Genomic DNA, 19986 nt, shown 5'->3' with positions numbered 1-19986 from the left:
ATCATAGCGCTTGATGGTTTTTGCGACTGCACTTGAAACACATTCAAAGTTCTTGAAATTTTACGGATTGACTGACTTTCATGTCTTCAAGTAATGATGGACTGTCGTTTCTCTTCGCTTTTTTTGATCTGTTCTTGCCATAATATGGACATGGTCTTTTACCAAATAGGGCTATCTTCTGTACACCACCCCTACTGTGTCAAAACTGATTGGCTCAAATGCATTAAGAAGGAAGGAAATTCCACAAATGAACTTTTAACAAGGCACACCTGTTAATTGAAATAAAGGAAAAACCCTGGAATGTGTAGATTGGACAAATATTTTGGCTGATACTGTACATCAGTCTGTAATTTAAGTTTTATTCAATGAGAAGAAACAAGATGTCTCGTCATCTACTTTATATATATATATTTTTTTACAATTGCATTTTTCCTACTTGAATTTAATGGTTTTGTATATGTCATTTAGATCCCATGTGTAATGGATGAAACCTACACTACATGGCCAAAGACCTCCTTGTCGAACATCTCGTTCCAAAATCATGGGCATTAATATGGAGTTGGTCCCCCCTTTGCTGCTATAACAGCCTCCACTCTTCTGGGATGGCTTAGATATTGTAACGTCGCTTCCATTCAGCTTCAAGAGCATTAGTGAGGTCGGCATTGATGTTGGGCGATTAGGCCTGACTCGCAGTCGGCGTTCCAATTACAAAGGTGTTCGATGGGGTTGAGGTCAGTGCTCTGTGCAGGCCAGTCAAGTTCTTCCAAACCGATCTCGACAAACCATTTCTGTATGGACCTTTGTGCACAGGTGCATTGTTATGTTGAAACAGGAAAGGGCCTTACCCAAACTGTTGCCACAAAGCTGGAAGCACAAAATGGTCTACAATGTCATTGTATGCTTTAGCATAAATATTTCCCTTCACTGGAACTAAGGGGCCTAGCCCGACCCATGAAACCAGCCCCAGACCATTATTCCTCCTCCACCAAACTGTACCGTTGGCACTGCATTGGGGCAGGTAGTGTTCTCCTGGCATCCACACAAACCCAGATTCATCACTCCAGAGAACGCGTTTCCACTGCTCCAGAGTCCAATGGCAGCGAGCTTTACACCACTCCAACTGACACTTGGCATTGCGCATGGTGATCTTAGGCTTGTGTGCGGCTGCTCGGCCATGGAAACCCATTTCATGAAGCTCCCAACGAACAGTTATTGTGCTGACTTTGCTTCCAGAGGCAGTTTGGAACTCCTTAGGGGGTGTTGCAACCAAGGACAGATGATTTTTCACACGCTACCCACTTCAGCACACGGCGGTCGCGTTCTGTGAGCTTGTGTGGCCTACCACTTCGCGGTTGAGCCGTTGTTGCTCCTAGGCGTTTCCACTTCACAACAACAGCACTTACAGTTGACTGGGGCAGCTCTAGCAGGGCAGAAATTTTATGAACTGACTTTTTGGAAAGTTGGCATCCTATGACAGTGCCACGTTGAAAGTCACTGAGCTCTTCAGTACGGGCCATTCTACTGCCAATGTTTGTCTATGGAGATTGCATGGCTGTGTGCTCAATTTTATACACCTGTCAGCAACGAGCATGGCTGAAAAAGCCCGAATCCACTAATTTCAATGGGTGTCCACATACCTTTGGTGATGTAGTGTATCTTTCAATGTAGAAAATCTAAGTCTGCTTCACTCATTCATACAGTTGAAGTCGGAAGTTTATATACACTTAGGTGGGAGTCATTAAAACTCGTTTTTTCAACCACTCCATAAATTTCTTGTTTAACAAACTATAGTTTGTTAGGAGTCGGTTAGGTCGGTTAGGACATCTACTTTGTGCATGACACAAGACGTCAATTGGAGGTGTACTTGTGGATGTATTTCAAGGCCTACCTTCAAACTCACTGCCTCTTTGCTTGACATCATGGGAAAATCAAAAGAAATCAGCCAAGACCTCAGAAAAGAATTGTAGACCTCCACAAATCTGGTTCATTCTTGGGAGCAATTTCCAAATGCCTGAAGGTACCACGTTCATCTGTACAAACAATAGTACGCAAGTATAAACACCATGGGACCACGCAGCTGTCATACCGCTCAGGAAGGAGATGTGTTCTGTCTCCTTGAGATGAACGTACTTTGGTGCAAATCAATCCCATAAAACCAGCAAAGGACCTTGTGAAGATGCTGGAGGAAACGGGTACAAAAGTATCTATATCCACAGTAAAACGACTCCTATATTGACATAACCTGAAAGGCCCCTCAGCAAGGAAGAAGCCACTGCTCCAAAACCGCCATAAAAAAGCCAGACTACGGATTGCATCTGCACATGGGGACAAAGATCATACTTTTTGGGGAAATGTACAATGACCCCAAGCATACTTCCAAAGTTGTGGCAAAATGGCTTAAGGACAACAAAGTTGAGGTATTGGAGTGGCCATCACAAAGCCCTGACCTCAATCCCATAGAAAATCTGTGTGCGGAACTGAAAAAGTGTGTGTGTGTGTGTGCAAGGAGGCCTACAAACCTGACTCAGTTACAGCATCTCTGTCAGGAGAAATGGGCCAAACTTATTGTGGGAAGCTTGTGGAAGGCTACCTGAAATGTTTGACCCAAGTTACAATTTAAAGGCAATGCTTCCAAATACTAATTGATACTAATTGATTGTATGCAAACCTCTGTCCCACTGGGAATGTGATGAAAGAAATTAAAGCTGAAATAAATCCATTCTCTCTACTATTTTTCTGACATTTCACATTCTTAATTAAAGTGGTGATCCTAACTGGCCTAAGACAGGGAATTTTACTAGGATTAAATGTCAGGAATTGTGAAAAACTGAGTTGAAATGTATTTGACCGAGGTTTATGTCAACTTCCAACTTCAACTGTACATATTTATCGCAAGATAAAACAATATGTTTTGAGAACCCCCTTTATCCCTCATACAATGGCTTCGCCTAACGATCAAACGAAAAATGCGAATGTAAGGTAGCCTCGACATATTTCAGCATATGTTTAACCAGACACAATCGGATGGAATGTCATCTAATTGATCCTCTATCAAATCCTGAATCAAAAGCCTCAGTCACAACACACCAGACACTGTGAATTGAACAGCAAACGGTCATTCTCTCCCCCTTTTCACCATTTATCAGTTCTGATTAAAAGAGCTGAGGTCTGGCTGTTGCACCCGTGGCGTTGGAGAAATGTTCTTTGTGTTCCTGCACATGAGCACACCCCTGGAACACCGTATCGACTGGGAGCCGAACAACAAACAAGCAGCTCAAAGCTGACCCCTGTGGCGCACCACTGCCTCTGATCACCATACACATGGAGACACAAAGACAACACTAATTAATGGGGAGAGGTGTGAGGTAGGCAGGGGACGGAGAAGGCCCCTGCCTGTTATTCTGTAAGGGTAATGATGACCCTAGTGCTTATCGTGTGGCACAGTGCAAAGGAAGGTCTTAGGGCTTTCGTCACGTCTCTCATTGAGAGAAGGAGGAGAAGATTAGTAAGGGAGGGAGGGAAGACAGAGGGGGAAGAGGGCGAGAAAAGGTAGAGAACGCAAAGAGAACCAGGTAATAGAGAGCTGTACATTAGAGAGGGAAGGGAGATTGGGCAGGGAGACAGAGAAAGAGGCCAGGAATGAGCGGAGGGAAGGAAGTGAGAGAGTAGGGAGGGAGAGGAAAGGTAGAGAGTGCCCCCAAGTAGCAGAACAAGATATGAAAGCTCAGTGTGCCTTGGTTACATTGAGCACCAGATCAATAGAAAAGCCATTTTCTCTGTCTCTCGGTGTGTGTGGAGGAGAGGAGGAGAGGAGAGGAGATGGGCGGAGGGAGGGATTCAGGGTTGGGGAACAAGGTTAACTACAGGTCAAGAAGCATGAGATGTGGCATGTAACTGGGATTATTGACTGATCTAGTGTGTTTTGTTTTTGTTTGTGTGTGTGTGTGAGTTGGTGCTTGCGCATTCTTGCTTACATTCGCCCCTGTGCACATGTGCGCGTGTGCATGCAGGTGAGTCTGTATTCATGTACCTGACAGTGAGATGTTCTGTTATTGGCAGGTATCCTTTCATCCTCAATAATGCACCTTGTTATCAGCTGGGGATGTTACAGTGCACAGCATTTAGATTGATCCGTAACTAGAGATCCACCTGCAGCCAATTCATGTCCCATGAGTTAAACACTTGTCATTGGTCAATGCTGTGTCGGTCTAGGCTCTCCAATCAAAAATCGGTTGTTTCAAACCCCCCACCTGAAGGGAACCCTGTTTTAACCTGGGGAGGTAAGATATAGTATCACCTGATCCTAGAACAACATACAAACAACCTATACACAACTTGTCAATTATTAAACATAAACATTTGTCTGTCGGTGTACCTTGCCGATTCTGAGACGGAGGGAAAACATATTTTGGAAGGCACAAAATGGTCACCCACCAGTGACGTTCAACGAGTGACAAATTATGATTTCAGGAAGGTGGCGGAAGGGACTAGGAGTGGGATGATACCCTTTTGTTTATACCGTACAAAGTTGAAAATGAGGAAGCTCTTTCTTTAACTGGAACGTTAGCCCGGCTCAGGTTCTGCTATAAAGTGTTAAGGGATTTGAGAGAGTTCCGATGCAGGTGAAAGTTGTTGATCTCATTTAAGAAAGGAGACACTTACCCTGACACATCGAATGCAATTATTATCCCTGCAGCCCTCATCAACTTTTTATAGGGATGCGCTTCAAAGCTGTTCTTATGCAACTCACCTGGTGGCAACCTAATATAGAGAAAATCACTGGGTTGGCTTTTTGATTCATTAAGATAAGCAACATCGGCCAAAGGACAGAGAGAGAGATTTTGGGGCTTGATCTTTTCATTGTTGAATTGACAGCTCTCTCTCTCTTGCAAAACAAAATGTCATGTCAATGAGACAAATTATCCAATTATCCAATATTATTATTGTTGTTGTTGTTATTATTATATTAGAAGTGTGGGCTTTGTTAGGGCACTGACACAACAGGTATGTAACATTCAGGTTTGATGGATCCTGATCTCGTGTCAGTCTGTAGTCCAGGCTATTTTATGGTGTGCTGTTTTTATCAGGCGTTAATATCAAACCGTTCTTAACAGGCTGTTAGCACTCTGTTATTTTGTCAAATGCCTCTTTCTAGAACTCTCTTCAACTTCGAGAGAGGAAAGAACATTCATTATTGCTCTCAAGCACATTGACCGAAACAATTTGACGGTTTGGTACAGAGGGTAAAAAATATGGAATTCCCCACCAAATTGCCATGGTTAAAGTGGTTTGTGAGAGCCAGCTTAGTGGTGTGTTCTGTTTGAGTTGGCATCAGCAAACCTCTCCTGTCGCTGAGGCCTCTCAAGCGATAAGGTCTCTAACGTATCCACGCCACACTTTCTGTTAACAGACTTTGCACTCGTTTTCCAGTCCTGAGCAAACACACCCCAGTCAGCATTTGTGTGCTGTTAAAAGGCCATTATGGCTCCATTACCTAGGTCTGCTCCGGGGCCTACACTCAGGCTGCAGCCACAGTCCAGGTCTGTCTGTGTCCGCCCTGGCTCCAGATCCTCCTGACCTGTCTGAGTTTCCTTAGCTGACCCTCTTCCCTGCCTGTCAGTCTGTCACTCCACCCCCCACCCCCCTCCCCACCCCGTCCGTCCGTTCGTTCTCGGAATAGAATTAAACCAACATTAGCTGGGAGATTCGAATCAAGATCTCTCGTGGTGCTGTCGCTGTGGTTCTCTTTCACTGAGGACAGGGTGGTCTAGGCCTAAGGGTCGTCACAGGGATGTGAGAGGCTCTCCGAGCATACCCCAATGCAGGTGAATGTTTTCTCATGCTGGAGAAGGTTTCAGGCCACGTGGGTGTATATATTTTTTTCGATCCACTTGAACTGCGTTTGCTCTTTAAGCTCAAGGAAAGTGTGGCCAAAGTCATTATGAAACCAAAACTGTGTGCTCAAGTAGTCAACCTTGAAATCCGGGAAAGTCAAAATAGCTAAAATGACTCGATTCAGATATTGAATTTAATTCAAAAGCAACTGGAATAAATTGCTGAATGTCTTGGCTATAAAAGAAGGGAAAAAATAGAGGAATAGACATGGGTCTTCTACCTTTTATGAACGAGCAATTCCGTTCAAGATCTCCACCGTCTTGCCTCTTTCAAGAAAATTGAATGATTTCACCATAAGTCAATTATTACTTATTTCATGTTTGCGTCTTGGTTCTGATTGCATTTGTGACCTGGCCCGTCCTCTGCCTTTTCTAACGGGCGTACTGCTGCCTTGCCTATGCTGCAGCAGACTGCATTAGTCTGTCCCAGGGCTGATTGGGTTAAGAGCTCTATGCTCTTCTGTTCTGGCTGAAGGAGAAGAGGATATGAGTGGGTGCTCCTGGCTCCCTTCGCTCCATCCGTCGATCGCTCGTTTGTCTGTTCGTTACTAACTCCATTGTAAAGCTCCAAGGGTCAGGATGTAAAATGAAAAGTGAACCACAACATGCCAGGGAATTAGATTTTCTTCTGGGCCTGTTAAAAGTTTTCTTGTCTATCAGACAAGACTGCGAGGGATGTTGGACACCTTATCCAGATAAAAACAGGGCCTGCTCTGTGTACTTTATTCGTTTATTGTTTGCTGCTTGCACTTTTAACAACAGACTGGGAGAGAATTCCTCTGTTTTGTCTCTCTTTCTCTCTCCCGTACTTTGTTCCTCTCTCTCTTTATATCTACAGGTAACTGACAAAATAATGGAAACGCTTGAATACATGAGGGATACAATGTACAGTATATTGAAAGCAGGTGCTTTCACACAGGTGCGGTTCCTGAGTGAATGAATCAATTAACATCCCATCATGCTTAGGGTCATGTATAGAAATGCTGGGCAGGCCATTATTTAGCTACAGTCTTTCGCTGTGCCTTATGTCAGGCCGTATATAAAAGAGGCTGATGGCTCAGGCATTTGTCTCGGTGGCTGGGGCTACCACTAGCTGGTACAGCGGGCACTAGACCCTGGCACTGCCACAGCAGAGCTCCTCGCCACTCAAAAGCGTTGATTGTTGAGAGCCACCATTCATCACTGGGCCAGTGTTCTCTGCTTTGACACCATTGTTCAGATTCTCTCACTGTCTCTGTCTTTATCTCTCTGTCTTTCTTTCTGTATTTTCTTTCTCTTCTCTTCTCTTTCTTTCTCTTCTCTTTTTTCTTTCTTTCTCGCTTTTTTTCTTTCTCTCTCTCTCTCTCTCTCTCTCTCTCTCTCTCTCTCTCTCTGTCTCTGTCTCTGTGAGAAAAGCTAAAGCAAATGTGAGAAGTAGTTTGACAGTGAACTTGCTAACCCATAAAGTTGGTGCACTACTTCTGGCCAGAGTCTCCTATCAGGCAATAGAGTGCCATTTTGGACACATACTAGGTTGATATCCATCTGACCAAGCGTGTGCTTCACTGGAGGGACTGGTCAACAGGTGCGGTATAGGACCTGGGTCCACGTAATGCTTCCACAGAGAGAGAGAGAGAGAGCGGCCGATAGTGAAATGTACAATATAGCCGAGAATGGTCGGCAATGTCTTGTTGAGTCATTCATTCAGTGATGGGGCTACATGCATTGTGTGGGAGTTTGTGTGTGTATCACATGTGTGTGAGTTAGTGGATCAGTGGGTCCAGAGTCCCAGGGTCCACCTCATCTTGCCTTGACCATCTGGCTGGACAATTAGGGAGTGTGTGAACAGCTGGTGATGGATGGACGATGGCTATTGTAGAGGAAGGAACGGACATCTATCACTCATCACTCTGGGAAAGCATTTGGACCTAGTGTAGCCCACTGTTTCCCCATTCCCAAAATCCCCCCCCCCCCCCCCCCCCCTCAAAAGTCGACAGATTTCTGATGCTTCTTCCCTAACAAACTTGCCAGAGCGAATCGCGTAGCTTTTGACGATTGCTTTCTGAACTTTCCGTGGACCTGTGTGATAAGATAAAGTGTCTTCAGGAAATTGAGCGAGCAGTGTTTTTCTGTCCTGTCAGTACTAGTGCAGATGGTAGATTCAGATGTGTATAGATGGTCTGTTTTTATGGTGTTTTTCTGACTCTCCACTTGACACAAGCACTCAGGATGATGATGTAATTATGCGAGTGGTCAGATAGCGTATTGAACAACGTGATGAAGCTTCGTAGCAATTTGACTAGTAAACTCATGGGTACATTCGTAATGGCTATCTGGTATGGTGGTGCAACAATTTCCATGGTAGTGTAGAATATGAATTCAAATGATGTAAACTGATGTGGCTCATACAACGGAATGTCTTTTTCGTAATGCCAGTAGAGTTTTTAAAAAGACTCCATCTACAACAAGAGTCATATCAAGCCATATGGACAAAAAGCTTAACGTAATTTTTTTTGCACCATTTTGTGAATTAGCATGGAAAAGTTGCAGTATGAGATATCCCCAAGGTATGTTTGAGCAAAACACTCACTTGGTAACACCCCCATCTGTAAAACCTGTTAGCGAAATCAATGCAGGGATCCAACCCCCCTAGATTCGCACTGGTGTGTCATTCTAAGTTAAAGTGCATATAATAAAACAAATCCCCATCAAAATCCTTCTATCTGGTTGTGTCCGAACACAAATGAATGAGATCCCACCTTGGAAAAGGCAGATTCTAACGAACACGATGGTGTTCTCTATGACCCCCACAAGTGTCACGGGATGCGTCTGAAGGTAACTGGTACGGATTTATTATTTTTTTTACGAATGGAAGTATATATATTCTATGAATATGTATAAAAAAAATATATATATATATAGATTTATATATATATATATACACACAGTTGAAGTTTACATACACTTAGGTTGGAGTCATTAAAACTTGTTTTTCAACCACTCCAAAAATGTCTTGTTAACAAACTATAGTTTTGGCAAGTCGGTTAGGACATCTACTTTGTGTGTGACACAAGTCATTTTTCCAACAATTGTTTACAGGCAGATTATTTCACTTATAATTCACTATATCACAAATCCAGTGGGTCAGATGTTTACATACACTAAGTTGACTGTGACATTAAACAGATTGGAAAATTCCAGAAAATTATGTCATGGGTTTAGAAGCTTCTGATAGGCTAATTGACATCATTTGAGTCAATTGGAGGTGTACCTGTGGATGTATTTCAAGGCCTACCTTCAAACTCAGTGCCTCTTTGCTTGACATCATGGGAAAATCAAAAGAAATCAGCAAAGATCTCAGAAACAAAATTGTAGACCTCCACAAGTCTGGTTCATCAACAGCAAATGACCATGTGAAGATGCTGGAGGAACCAGGTCCAAAAGTATCTACAGTGGGGCAAAAAAGTATTTAGTCAGCCACCAATTGTGCAAATTCTCCCACTTAAAAATACTTATTTTCCACCATAATTTGCAAATAAATTAATAAAAAATCCTACAATGTGATTTTCTGGATTTTTTTTCTCATTTTGTCTGTCATAGTTGAAGTGTACCTATGAAGAAAATTACAGGCCTCTCTCATCTTTTTAAGTGGGAGAACTTGCACAATTGGTGGCTTACTAAATACTTTTTTGCCTCACTGTATATCGACATAACCTGAAAGGCCACTCAGCAAGGAAGAAGCCACTGCTCCAAAACCACCATTAAAAAAAGCCAGACTACGGTTTGCAACTGCACATGGGGACAAAGATCGTACTTTTTGGAGAAATATCCTCTGGTCTGATGAAACAAAAATAGAACTGTTTGGCCATATTGACCATCGTTATGTTTGGAGGAAAAAGGGGGAGGTGTAACAGTATAAATTTAGTCTGTCCCCTCGCCCATAACCGGGCTCGAACCAGGGACCCTCTGCACACATCAACAACAGTCACCCACGAAGCTTCGTTACCCATCACTCCACAAAAGCCGCGGCCCTTGCAGAGCAAGGGGGACCACTACTTCAAGATCTCAGAGCACTCAAGGTACACTCACCCCCATTTTGATCTCCTCCTTTTCCGCAGCAATCAGTGATCCGGGTCAACAGCATCAATGTAACAGTACAACTTTAGTCTGTCCCCTCGCCCATTCCCGGGCTCGAACCAGGGACCCTCTGCACACATCAACAACAGTCACCCACGAAGCTTCGTTACCCATCACTCCATAAAAGCCGCGGCCCTTGCAGAGCAAGGGGGACCACTACTTCAAGGTCTCAGAGCAAGTGACGTCACCGATTGAAACGCTATTAGCGCGCACCACCGCTAACTAGCTAGCCATTTCACATCCGTTACAGAGGCTTGAAAGCCAAAGAACACCATCCCAACCGTGAAGCACGGGGATGTTAGCATCATGTTGTGGGGGTGCTTTGCTGCAGGAGGGACAGGTGCACTTCACAAAATAGATGGCATCATGAGGAGAGAAAATGATGTGGATATATTGAAACAACATCTCAAGACATCAGTCAGGAAGTTGAAGCTCGGTCGCAAATGGGTCTTTCAAATGGACAATGACCTCAAGCATACTTCCAAAGTTGTGGCAAAATGGCTTAAGGACAACAAGGTCAAGGTATTGGAGTAGCCATCACAAAGCCCTGATCTCAATCCCATAGAAAATTTGTGGGCAGAACTGAAAAAAAACGTGGGCGAGCAAGGAGGCCTACAAACTTGACTCAGTTACACCTGCTCTGTCAGGAGGAATGGGCCAAAATTCACCCAACTTATTGTGGGAAGCTTTTGGAAGGCTACCCGAAACATTTGACCCAAGATAAACAATTCAGAGGCAATGCTACCAAATACTAATTGAGTGTATGTACATTTCTGACCCACTGGGAATGTGATGAAAGAAATAAAAGCTTAAATAAATAATTATATCTACTATTATTCTGACATTTCACATTCTTAACATAAAGTGGTGATCCTAACTAACCTAAGACAGGGAATTTTCACTAGGATTAAATGTCAGGAATTGTGAAAAACTGAGCTAAAGTTTATGTTAACATCCGACTTCAACTGTATATAAGTCAAAAGTTTGGACACCTGCTCACACACAGGTATTTTCTTAATTCTTTCCTTTTTCTACATTGTAGAACTATAGTGAATCATCAAAACTATGAAATAACACATATGGAATCATGTAGTAACGAAAAAAAGTGTTCAAGCTGTCTTGTTGACAGCTTTGCACTCTCCTAGATTTAGAACAGAAACTTCAAAACCTTGTTTCTTATGGTTCATTTTTTGACTGTCCTTTTTGCCATTTAGGAATATGTTATTCAATGCTTTTCTATGGGCTTTAGTAATCAAGGACAACATCCTATATTTTTATCAAATCATTTTTTTATACTCTTTTTATTACCTAAAGAGGTCCTTAAATTGAAAATGTGATTTGACCTTCTTAAAACAACTCCATATGTCAGCGTAGCACCCCCTCCTCCCCCAACATCTTAGACTTTAAAGAATAAAACATGACGTAAAGAGGAAATGGAATGAAGCAAGAAGAAATGAAGCAATTAGACGAAAGCCCACGTTTTTATATGTTCATCTAAAGCAGGATAATGGTGGATTGTGCTCGGGGCGTAACAAAATTCATTGTCACCGACTGGATTTACTCCTGTTCCGTTTAAGTTTGCCATTGATCATTGACTAGTGTATTCTATGGGCATACTGTTAATGGAGGCTGCGTTAGCCCACATTCACACCGCAAACAGCTGTCTTGTCTAGGAGATGGCAAGGCAAAAGTCCCTGTACATACGCACACACACACACACTGTGGATTGATCAATAGCAACCTGTTGATGCTGTATCTGCCTGCTCTGTCCTGTTCTGTGCTGTTGTTACCTAACACCTTTTACTTGAGAGGGGAGAGATTATGGGCTAGAAACCCCATGAGAGAGAGGGAGAGAGAGAGAGCGAGTAAAAGACAGTGAGGGAGAGAGAGACAGGGAGAATGAAAGAGAGTAAAAGAGACGGAGTAAAATACTGAAAGAAAAAGAGTCTTGAGAGAGAGAGATAATGCTCTGAGTGAGATGTTCTTTGCCAGTAAACAGATCAGTGCGAAAAGCGTTGGCCGGTGTTGACAGAAGAGTTGAGGTTCCATCATCGCTGGCAGTGGTGCCAGCCTCACTGGGACTAGATTAGATTACGATGTAAACCTCAACACTGAGTGCATGCTGAATAGTGAAGATTGGCACTACCACTGACACATTTTTATCATCAATTTTGTCCTGGGTAAAAGCTGATATCACATACATGCTTTCATTGTTCCCCATAGGAGAACCCTTTTTGGTTCCAGGTAAAAGCTGAACCAAAAACCCTCTGTGGAAAGGGTTCTACGTGGAACCCGAAAGGGTTGTACCTCACACCAAAAAGGGTTCTCAGTTTTTCTAAGTGCGTACACAGGTTTGGTTGAGCTGTTATTTCTGACGTACAAATGATTCCACATTTGGAATGAGCAGTTGTAGGAAGTGAAGATCACAGAAGTCATGCAAGGGGCTTGGCGGTTCAAGGACCGAGGCGAAAAATAAGGGGTTTAGCATCTGTAGCATTCCCTCTATCTGCCACTGAGAAATCTCCGGAGGACAGCCTGTCCATGAATGCCTGACGAGTCTGAAGACAGAGGGTCATTCTCCCCGGGGCCTGTGGGCGGAGGTCCGGGATCCATGATGAATGCTGTGACAGAGTGGGTGGTGGCAGTTTTTTACTCCTGGGTGGGTGGTCTGGTCAAGGGCCACATAGCTGCTTCTTAGAGGAATATTTCCCGTGCCTGGGTCCCACCACTATGGGTGGATCCTAGCTGGCTCCTTGTTGTCGTTACAGACGCTGGTCCACCAGAAGGCTAAACCGTCCTCTGCACTACAGGGGCCCATGAGGGGAAAGGAGAGAGATTGAGATCCAAGGCCCACTCGCTGCATTTTTTCCCTCTCCTCTCTTGTCTGTTTGTCACTGTGGGTTGTCGCTTCTCCTTCTTCTCCTCTCACTCGGGCACTACAGAGCTTCTTGTTATGGATTAGTCATAGCTTGGTAAATAAGCACATATTTAAAGTACACTCTTAGAAAAAAGGCTTCCAAAAGGGTTCTGCGGCCATCTCCATAGGAGAACCACTTTTGGTTCCAGGTGGAACCCTCTTTGGAAAGGGTTCCACATGGAACCAAATGGGATTCTTTTAAAGGCTTCTCCGACTTTAAAGGGTATGGAGACAGCCGAAGAAGCCGTTTTGGTTTTAGATAGCACCTTTTTTTTTTCTTCTAAGAGTGTAGATCAATAACATGCCTGATTTTGAAGTGGTCCGTCTCCCAAGAGAATATGTACTGTGACACGATGAGTGGCTGTGTGCTTTTCAACCATTTCAACCAAGGCCTATCATCTGTCTCCAGCCAGGCCCTGTGCCTGCCTCAGCCTGCCCTGTGACAGACACGTTGCCCGTGAGAGCCTCATTAGATGTTCTCATCGGAAGAGCAAGAGATCAAGAAAAGTGAGCGTAGCGTGTTACATTGCAAAACCCCGAGCAGCTCTGTAGAGACCTTTCTACCCCCCCTTCAGTGTTCTGCGTCGGCCCGCCCATTCATTTCCCTTTCATGTTGTTGACAAGCACCAGTGTTTTATCATCCCCCGCTATCTCTGCTACTGCATCTTTGCTTGAGGAGAGGGGTAAGCATGGCTGTGTTAATGTAATGAAGGGGCACGCTGTGGATAAACCGCCTCTTTTTCTCTCTCTCTCTCTTTCGATCCCTGTATCTCACTTTTCATCTGGCTTTTTTTTTAGGCTCTTTGAGTCTTGTTTTCCCCAAAGATGACGCAAAATGTTTATTTGTAGGGTTTTTGCTTTGGGCCTGCTTTCGACATTCCAGTGCCACTTCGTTAGGGCCTTACAATGTACAATACATTGCGTATAAAGTGGGGCTGACGTTTCTGACACAACTCGGTGTCTTACAGCAATGTAGTTCATGAAATGTAATCGTTCACAATTGTTGAACGGCGGCGTGGCGATGCGCTACACTTGTCCTGAGCATGCGACTCACAGCGTTTCCCAATAGAAAACGGAGTGAGATTAAGCTCGGTTATCTGTGGAGGGAACCGTGCTCTTAACTTACTTGCCAGGGAGAGTGTGTGAGAGAGACTTTATTTAATCAGCGTTCCCGCCCTGATGATTGAATGACTGACGATATGTGTTATTAGGATGAAGTGGAGACGGTGGCCCGGTGCAGACAGATTCTGATTGCGCCTTCAACTAGTGGCCGAGCCTAATGGAGACCGAGAGTCCTGTTCAGGTCTCTGTCGCAGTATTGCTGTCAGGGAACCAAAGACGAAGCACTAAAGGGGTATTCCACCTCAAAATCAAAGTCAGTCAGATGTGTTTAGACATTTTTTAAACGCAGTCTAATATCAAGATGACTATTTATCGTTATAAACTTTATTCATAACTGTATTATTATTTTTAGATGGGCAATGCAAAACTATAAAACTGTACGTTTGTTGGAGTTTCAATCTGCAGAGGTGTTTCAATGTCAAAGCATGTAACACACACCTAGATAACCGCACCTATGGATTACCTTTCCCAGAGTCACAGAGCGAGGGAGAAGGAAAAGGGGTTAGACAGATTATTCAGCGTTTTTTTGGTTGTGTTTGCCAAGCATACAAGATGCGAGGTGACTTGTCATCATACTGGAAGTGCAGTGGAAAGGGCTTATCAGAGCAGCGCTAGTAGTTTTGTTTTGCTGAGTTAGTGTTTTTGATGGTAGTTGTTGATGGAGGTGATGGAGCGAGATGGCTCTGTAACATAACAGGGCCACTGCCGGGAGGAAATAAGTCTGAACAGTTTGCTCATATTGGGGAGCTGCTGGAACACCAGAGCACAGGCACTGCTTTCATCATCATTTTATAACATCAAATCACTATGTCTTTATAGCATTGTCACAGCAGCACAAACCTCAACCACGTCTACTGGGGAAATATCTCTCTCATCCTCTCTCCTTCCTTTTCATTCTATATCAATGAATCTCTCTCTCTCCTGATCTTTCTTTTCTCTGTCCTGCTCTTCTAGTCTCTCATATTCCATGTTGTGAGGTGTAGGATCGCAATTATAGTTGCCTTTCACCAAGGTGACAAGGGATGTTTGGTTCTGTGATTTGTTCACTGGGAAGGTATCAAGGTCTTAGTGACTCCTAGAGAAATAAGGAAAGATGTGCTGGTGGCATCCTGGTTCCCCAATGGGCTTTGAGCTTCGGTTGAGACCAGCCATCCTTTCATCCTTTTACACAATCATATCTAAGAGCAATTTGTTTTAGTAAGTAAATGGCTTCCGCTACAGAGAACCTGCTTTCATGGTAGATATTTCATTTCAGTGTTGCCAGTTCAAGTGCCTGTGATTTGTCGTTGTAGCTGACTCTAGCAGTATGGCTCTACCTCCATGTACATCATTCACACAACTCTAACAGTCTCAGCGTCCGTGCTTTATTTGTACTCAGATGTATGCGTCTCTTTGATCATAGAATAGGAACATTTGTCAGTAGATCCAGATCTGGAAGTTTGGTTTGGTTCTCCAAATTGCAATTACATGTTTGTTTTTTTGTTAATGTTTTATTCTAAATGCTGTGATATCCTTCCATCTGAACGCCTTGTTGATCCATTTTAAGTTATTGTTGAGGTCTTTCTCGAACCCAATGGTCTGCTCAAACCGGCTCAAACCAACGCCTGCCTTGCAGTTGCTCAGGCGTCAGATAAGTGTCACTGTGCATCGGGTTGAAAATCCATACTTATAGGAGTTATTTTAGTGACACTGGCCTCCTTGTCCCACATAAATAACTATGCGGCTCTGACAATAGACCACTGTTGAGGAAATATTAGCATGCGGATTCCACTGTTGTTTTTTCCTACACCATTTCGTCCAGTATAGTGTCTACATTGTTCTTCGGGGAGCGCTGCGCTGCATGCCCTGTGCTCCGGGAGCTAGCTAGCATGGTGGCTTCTGTCAGAAGGGATAAGGTACAGTTAATGCCGTAGATCTCAGCGTCCCACTGATGGCCAGAGTGTCCATTCGCACATGTAGAAAACAAATGGAATGTGAATTAGTGTGTCAGCGTTGGACATTCAATGACAAATGACTGACCTCGGGATATGAGTACCACCCTGCATCCATCTGCTGGCCTGGCTCTGAAGCTAAACAGGGTTGTTCCTGGACGCGAGACCAGATGCTGCTGGATCTGGTGTTGAGGGCCAGTAGGAGGCACTCTTTCCTTATGGTCTAAAATATATATATTTCCTAATGCCCCAGGGCAGTGATTGGGGACATTTAGGGGTGCCGTCTTTCGAATGCGACATTAAACAGGTGTTCTGACTCTCTGTGGTCACTAAAGATCCCATGGCACTTATCTTAAGAGTAGGGATGTTAACACTCGGTGTCCTGACTAAATTCACAATCTGGCCCTCATACCATCATGGCCACCTAATCATCACCAGCCTCCAATTGGCTCATTCATCGCCCTTCCTCTCCCCTGTAACTATTCCCAGGGTCATTGTTATAAATGAGAATGTGTTCTCAGTCAACTTACCTGGTGAAAGTATTCCTGTACAGGAATGTGGAAAGTATGCCATTATAATTCCAAGAGAGTTATTGGGCTTGTGGGGGTTTGGGGAAGGATATGTGTGTGCTATGTTACTTTTATACAGTATTAGAACTGTAAGGAACTTTTGGCATGGACTGAGGGAGGAGACAATGAAACTGTTTTGATAGTACCGTAGGTAATGTCCCTTGCTAACAATGTATGGTTTTCCCAGGTGCAATAATCTCCTAGCTATGCATTTGATCTGTGTTCTAGATCTATTACAGGGCATGTCACTCAGGATCGCTTCTCTGTTGAGTTTCTCTGGCAGAAAGGGCAGGGTCCTGTCAAAGGGACTCATTGTGCAGGCCCCATGGTCCAATAGATAACCCTTGTTGTTTCTGCGCAGGCCTGGGTGAGGCAGATGTGAACCCGAACAATGGCTGCCCCTCTGAGAAGGCGTCGGCGGCGACTGACTCCACGGGCACTGAGGGGCCCAGCAGCTCCTGGAACGAGGCCAGCACAGCTGATGCTGACGATAGCGCCACGCCACGCCCCCACCTGGTCCGCCTCTTCTCCCGAGATGCCCCGGGCCGTGAGGACAACACCTTCAAAGACCGCCCTTCTGAATCGGATGAGCTACAGACCATCCAAGAGCACAGCGGAGCGGGATCAGAGTGCGGTTCAGAGGATCAGGATCTAGACTAAGTTTGTTTCTTTGCCCTCCCTTTCTCGATCTTTAATACCCCCTTCGCTCTTACCTGAGAGACCGAACCCCACTTACAGAGATACTAGCAGCATTACCCAACCCTAACCACCGACATGGCAACTGCAAGCTCCTCTGGACTGTCTAGCCTGGGAAGGAAAAAGAAGGCCCCTGGCCTTATGGATCAAATTGGGAACTTCTTTGGAGGGGACAAGAAGAGGAAGAGCAAGGTGAGGAAATCAGAGAGTTTGATTTGTTTCAAAGATACACCTCTAAAGTACCATGGTTTATTTTTGTGTTCAGTCTTAATTTGAGGGACTAATGTCTGACTTATGGTTTTGGCAGATTGTGATCTGTTTTTGTTTTTGTTTCAATTTGCTTAGATTTGATGTCATTTTTTTTTTCTTGTGATGTACCAAAGTTTATGACATTCTCCTGGAATGTGCTTCTTTGCGAATGAATGGCATTGAAAGCTACATTTACACTGGATAACTGATTTGGGTGTGGTTTGAGATTGGTGTAGCGCAAAGAGGCTTTGGCTTAAAGTCATTGGGCTAATTGTTCTGTGATTGTTAGTACCACAATAAAATGTCATTTAAATGTTTTATTTTACATTTTATTTCAGTTAGAGCTTCAAAGCATATGTGCTACTTATATGGTCATAGTTGTGGTACAGTACAGGTGAATGATTGAATTGATCCATTTACGTGTGTGTGTGTGCTTTCATTCCAAATATACTCTATGCTTAACTCATAAATATATCTAAAACTGGAGCCATTTTAAAGTTGTGTATCAGGTATTTTTAAGAGAGAGTAATGATTCGGGAGATTTCACGGGGAAAATTGGAATAAATGTCATATGTCAGCACCCTTACTTGGATGTATTTTGGGAGAGACTGGTATGATTGTTAGGCTACCAATTTTCCTGATTTCTGAGTCTTTAGTTGTTAGCCATTTTACCTGTGGATAGTCCATGGTGGGGAACTATAACCTAAATGCCTTGCATGGACCTCCATTGGGTGTGGAGAGTCTTTGACTAGGATTCTCTCACTCCTTCTTTACAAAGACAGCTCTAGCCCATAATATTGTACATAATCCAACATAAATAATATAATATACTATAGAGTAGGAAAACCCATTTATCTCGGCTAATCCTTATCCTATATGGGTTTATGTAGAATTCAAGATGCTGCGTCGTGTCGTCGGAGTTCAGATAATATATGTAATTTAGCGGACGCTTTCACCCAAAGCGATTTACAGTCATGTATACATTTGAAGTATGGGCGGTCCCGGGAATTGAACCCACTATCCTGGCGTAGCAAGCGCCACCTGGACCCAGATGTGTGTGTGTGGATAACTGTTGCGGTACAGTGAGAATAGTTGAGCCCACATTGCCTTGTTTGTCTCGCTCTCTCTCGATCTCTCTGTGATATGCTAAATGCTAAATCCCAAAGCCTCTCATTTGAGCTGGTGACGAGGGATGTAGATAAATTGATATGGCAACCCAGTGCAGTGCACATTTCAGTCCGCTTGGCACTATTTGTTTATCAGTTGTCATCTAAAACAAAATGTACTGTATGTTTCAACAGTTATGTGTTGAAGTTGGTACACTGTATTGAAGAGAGAGTTCAAGTCCAGCTCCGTTATGCTGTCCAGCTCTGCTTCACTCTGGGGATTGGGAGTGACTTCCTCATTGGTTCAGAGAGGAGAATGGTAGTTTGAGACGGTGATCCAATAGGTTGCAGAATGTGGTCTGAACTGTCTCAACAATATGCAATCCTCCCATGCCTTGAAACAACTTCAGAGAGGACAAACATCTTTTGACCTTTGCATATTTGAATTCAATCCCAGATTAAAGTAATTTGAGCAGTTTTTGTTTTTCATTTCGGAATGATTTGGTTGTGTGCATCGTAGATGAGATTCTTTCACATTTTAAACATCATTGGAATGTGCTGCTAAAACATCTGCCACGAGTGAAAATGTCAGTGTTTTGCCTGTCAAAATTGAATGAACAAAATTATTGTAAAAGAGCCAGTATTAGCTTTTTGTTTTTATCTATTTGTTTGAATTTAATTGTCACCTCTTTCTGTTCTTTCAGGAAATTGTACGTTGTTTTCTACATCAGAGTAATGGAGTTGCCTTCAGATGTGTGATAAGTGTTTTGTATTTCAAATATATGATCCCTAACTCTCTGTTGCCTCGTGCAGAATGTAATTTTTTTCTGCACTGATCAAAGTTTAAAAAAGGATAAACAGGTTCAACATTTTTTTTTAAATCTTAAAGGTCCAATGTAGCCGTTTAAAAAAAAATAGAATATCAAATAATTTCTGGGTGACAGTCAAGTACCTTACTGTGATTTGTTTTGGTTAAAAGAAACAAATAGTTTCTTAGCAAAGAGTCATTTCTCAAGCAAGATTTTAGGACTATGTGGGAGTGGTCTGAGTGGGGAGGGGGAAACTAGCTGTTATTGGCAGAGAAGTTTGGAACTGTTTCTTATTGGTCTATTAACTAATCGACTGCCTGGTAATCCCACCAAAACAGGCTTACATTTCAGCCTGTCTTTTCAAACAGCTCTTCCACTAAAAGGGAATTGTCATAATTTTCACAATTTCACAGTATTATTCCAGCCTCATAGTGTGGAAATATACACTGGGTGTACAAAACATTAGGAACACGTCCTTTGGAGGGTCGACTATTCTTGATACACACGGGAAGCTGTTGAGCATGAAAAAAACAGCAGCATTGCAGCTCTTGACACACTCAAACCGGTGCGCCTGGCA

The 19986-nt window shown here is 43.4% G+C and overlaps 1 protein-coding gene across 6 annotated transcripts in view; it reads left to right on the top strand.

Annotated features, from left to right (window-relative positions):
* The window catches only part of LOC110518371 (myelin basic protein), a 68724-nt gene that overhangs the window by 32800 nt on the left and 15938 nt on the right, over window positions 1–19986 (top strand). For 4 of the 6 annotated variants that reach the window (XM_036973842.1, XM_036973844.1, XM_036973841.1 and 1 more), the window contains exon 1: window positions 17105–17437. In XM_036973842.1, coding sequence (XP_036829737.1) covers window positions 17324–17437 — 114 coding nt within the window. In that variant the 5' untranslated portion in view covers window positions 17105–17323. Of the gene's footprint in view, window positions 1–16910; window positions 17438–19986 lie in introns of those variants that run through there. The other 2 variants (XR_005043161.1, XR_005043155.1) reach the window with 1 other exon arrangement.

This window comes from Oncorhynchus mykiss, chromosome 3, assembly GCF_013265735.2.
Source record: "Oncorhynchus mykiss isolate Arlee chromosome 3, USDA_OmykA_1.1, whole genome shotgun sequence".
In the NCBI taxonomy this organism is placed as follows: domain Eukaryota; kingdom Metazoa; phylum Chordata; class Actinopteri; order Salmoniformes; family Salmonidae; genus Oncorhynchus; species Oncorhynchus mykiss.
Note: the sequence above shows the minus strand (reverse complement) of the source record. Positions and strands in the feature narration are given on the sequence as shown.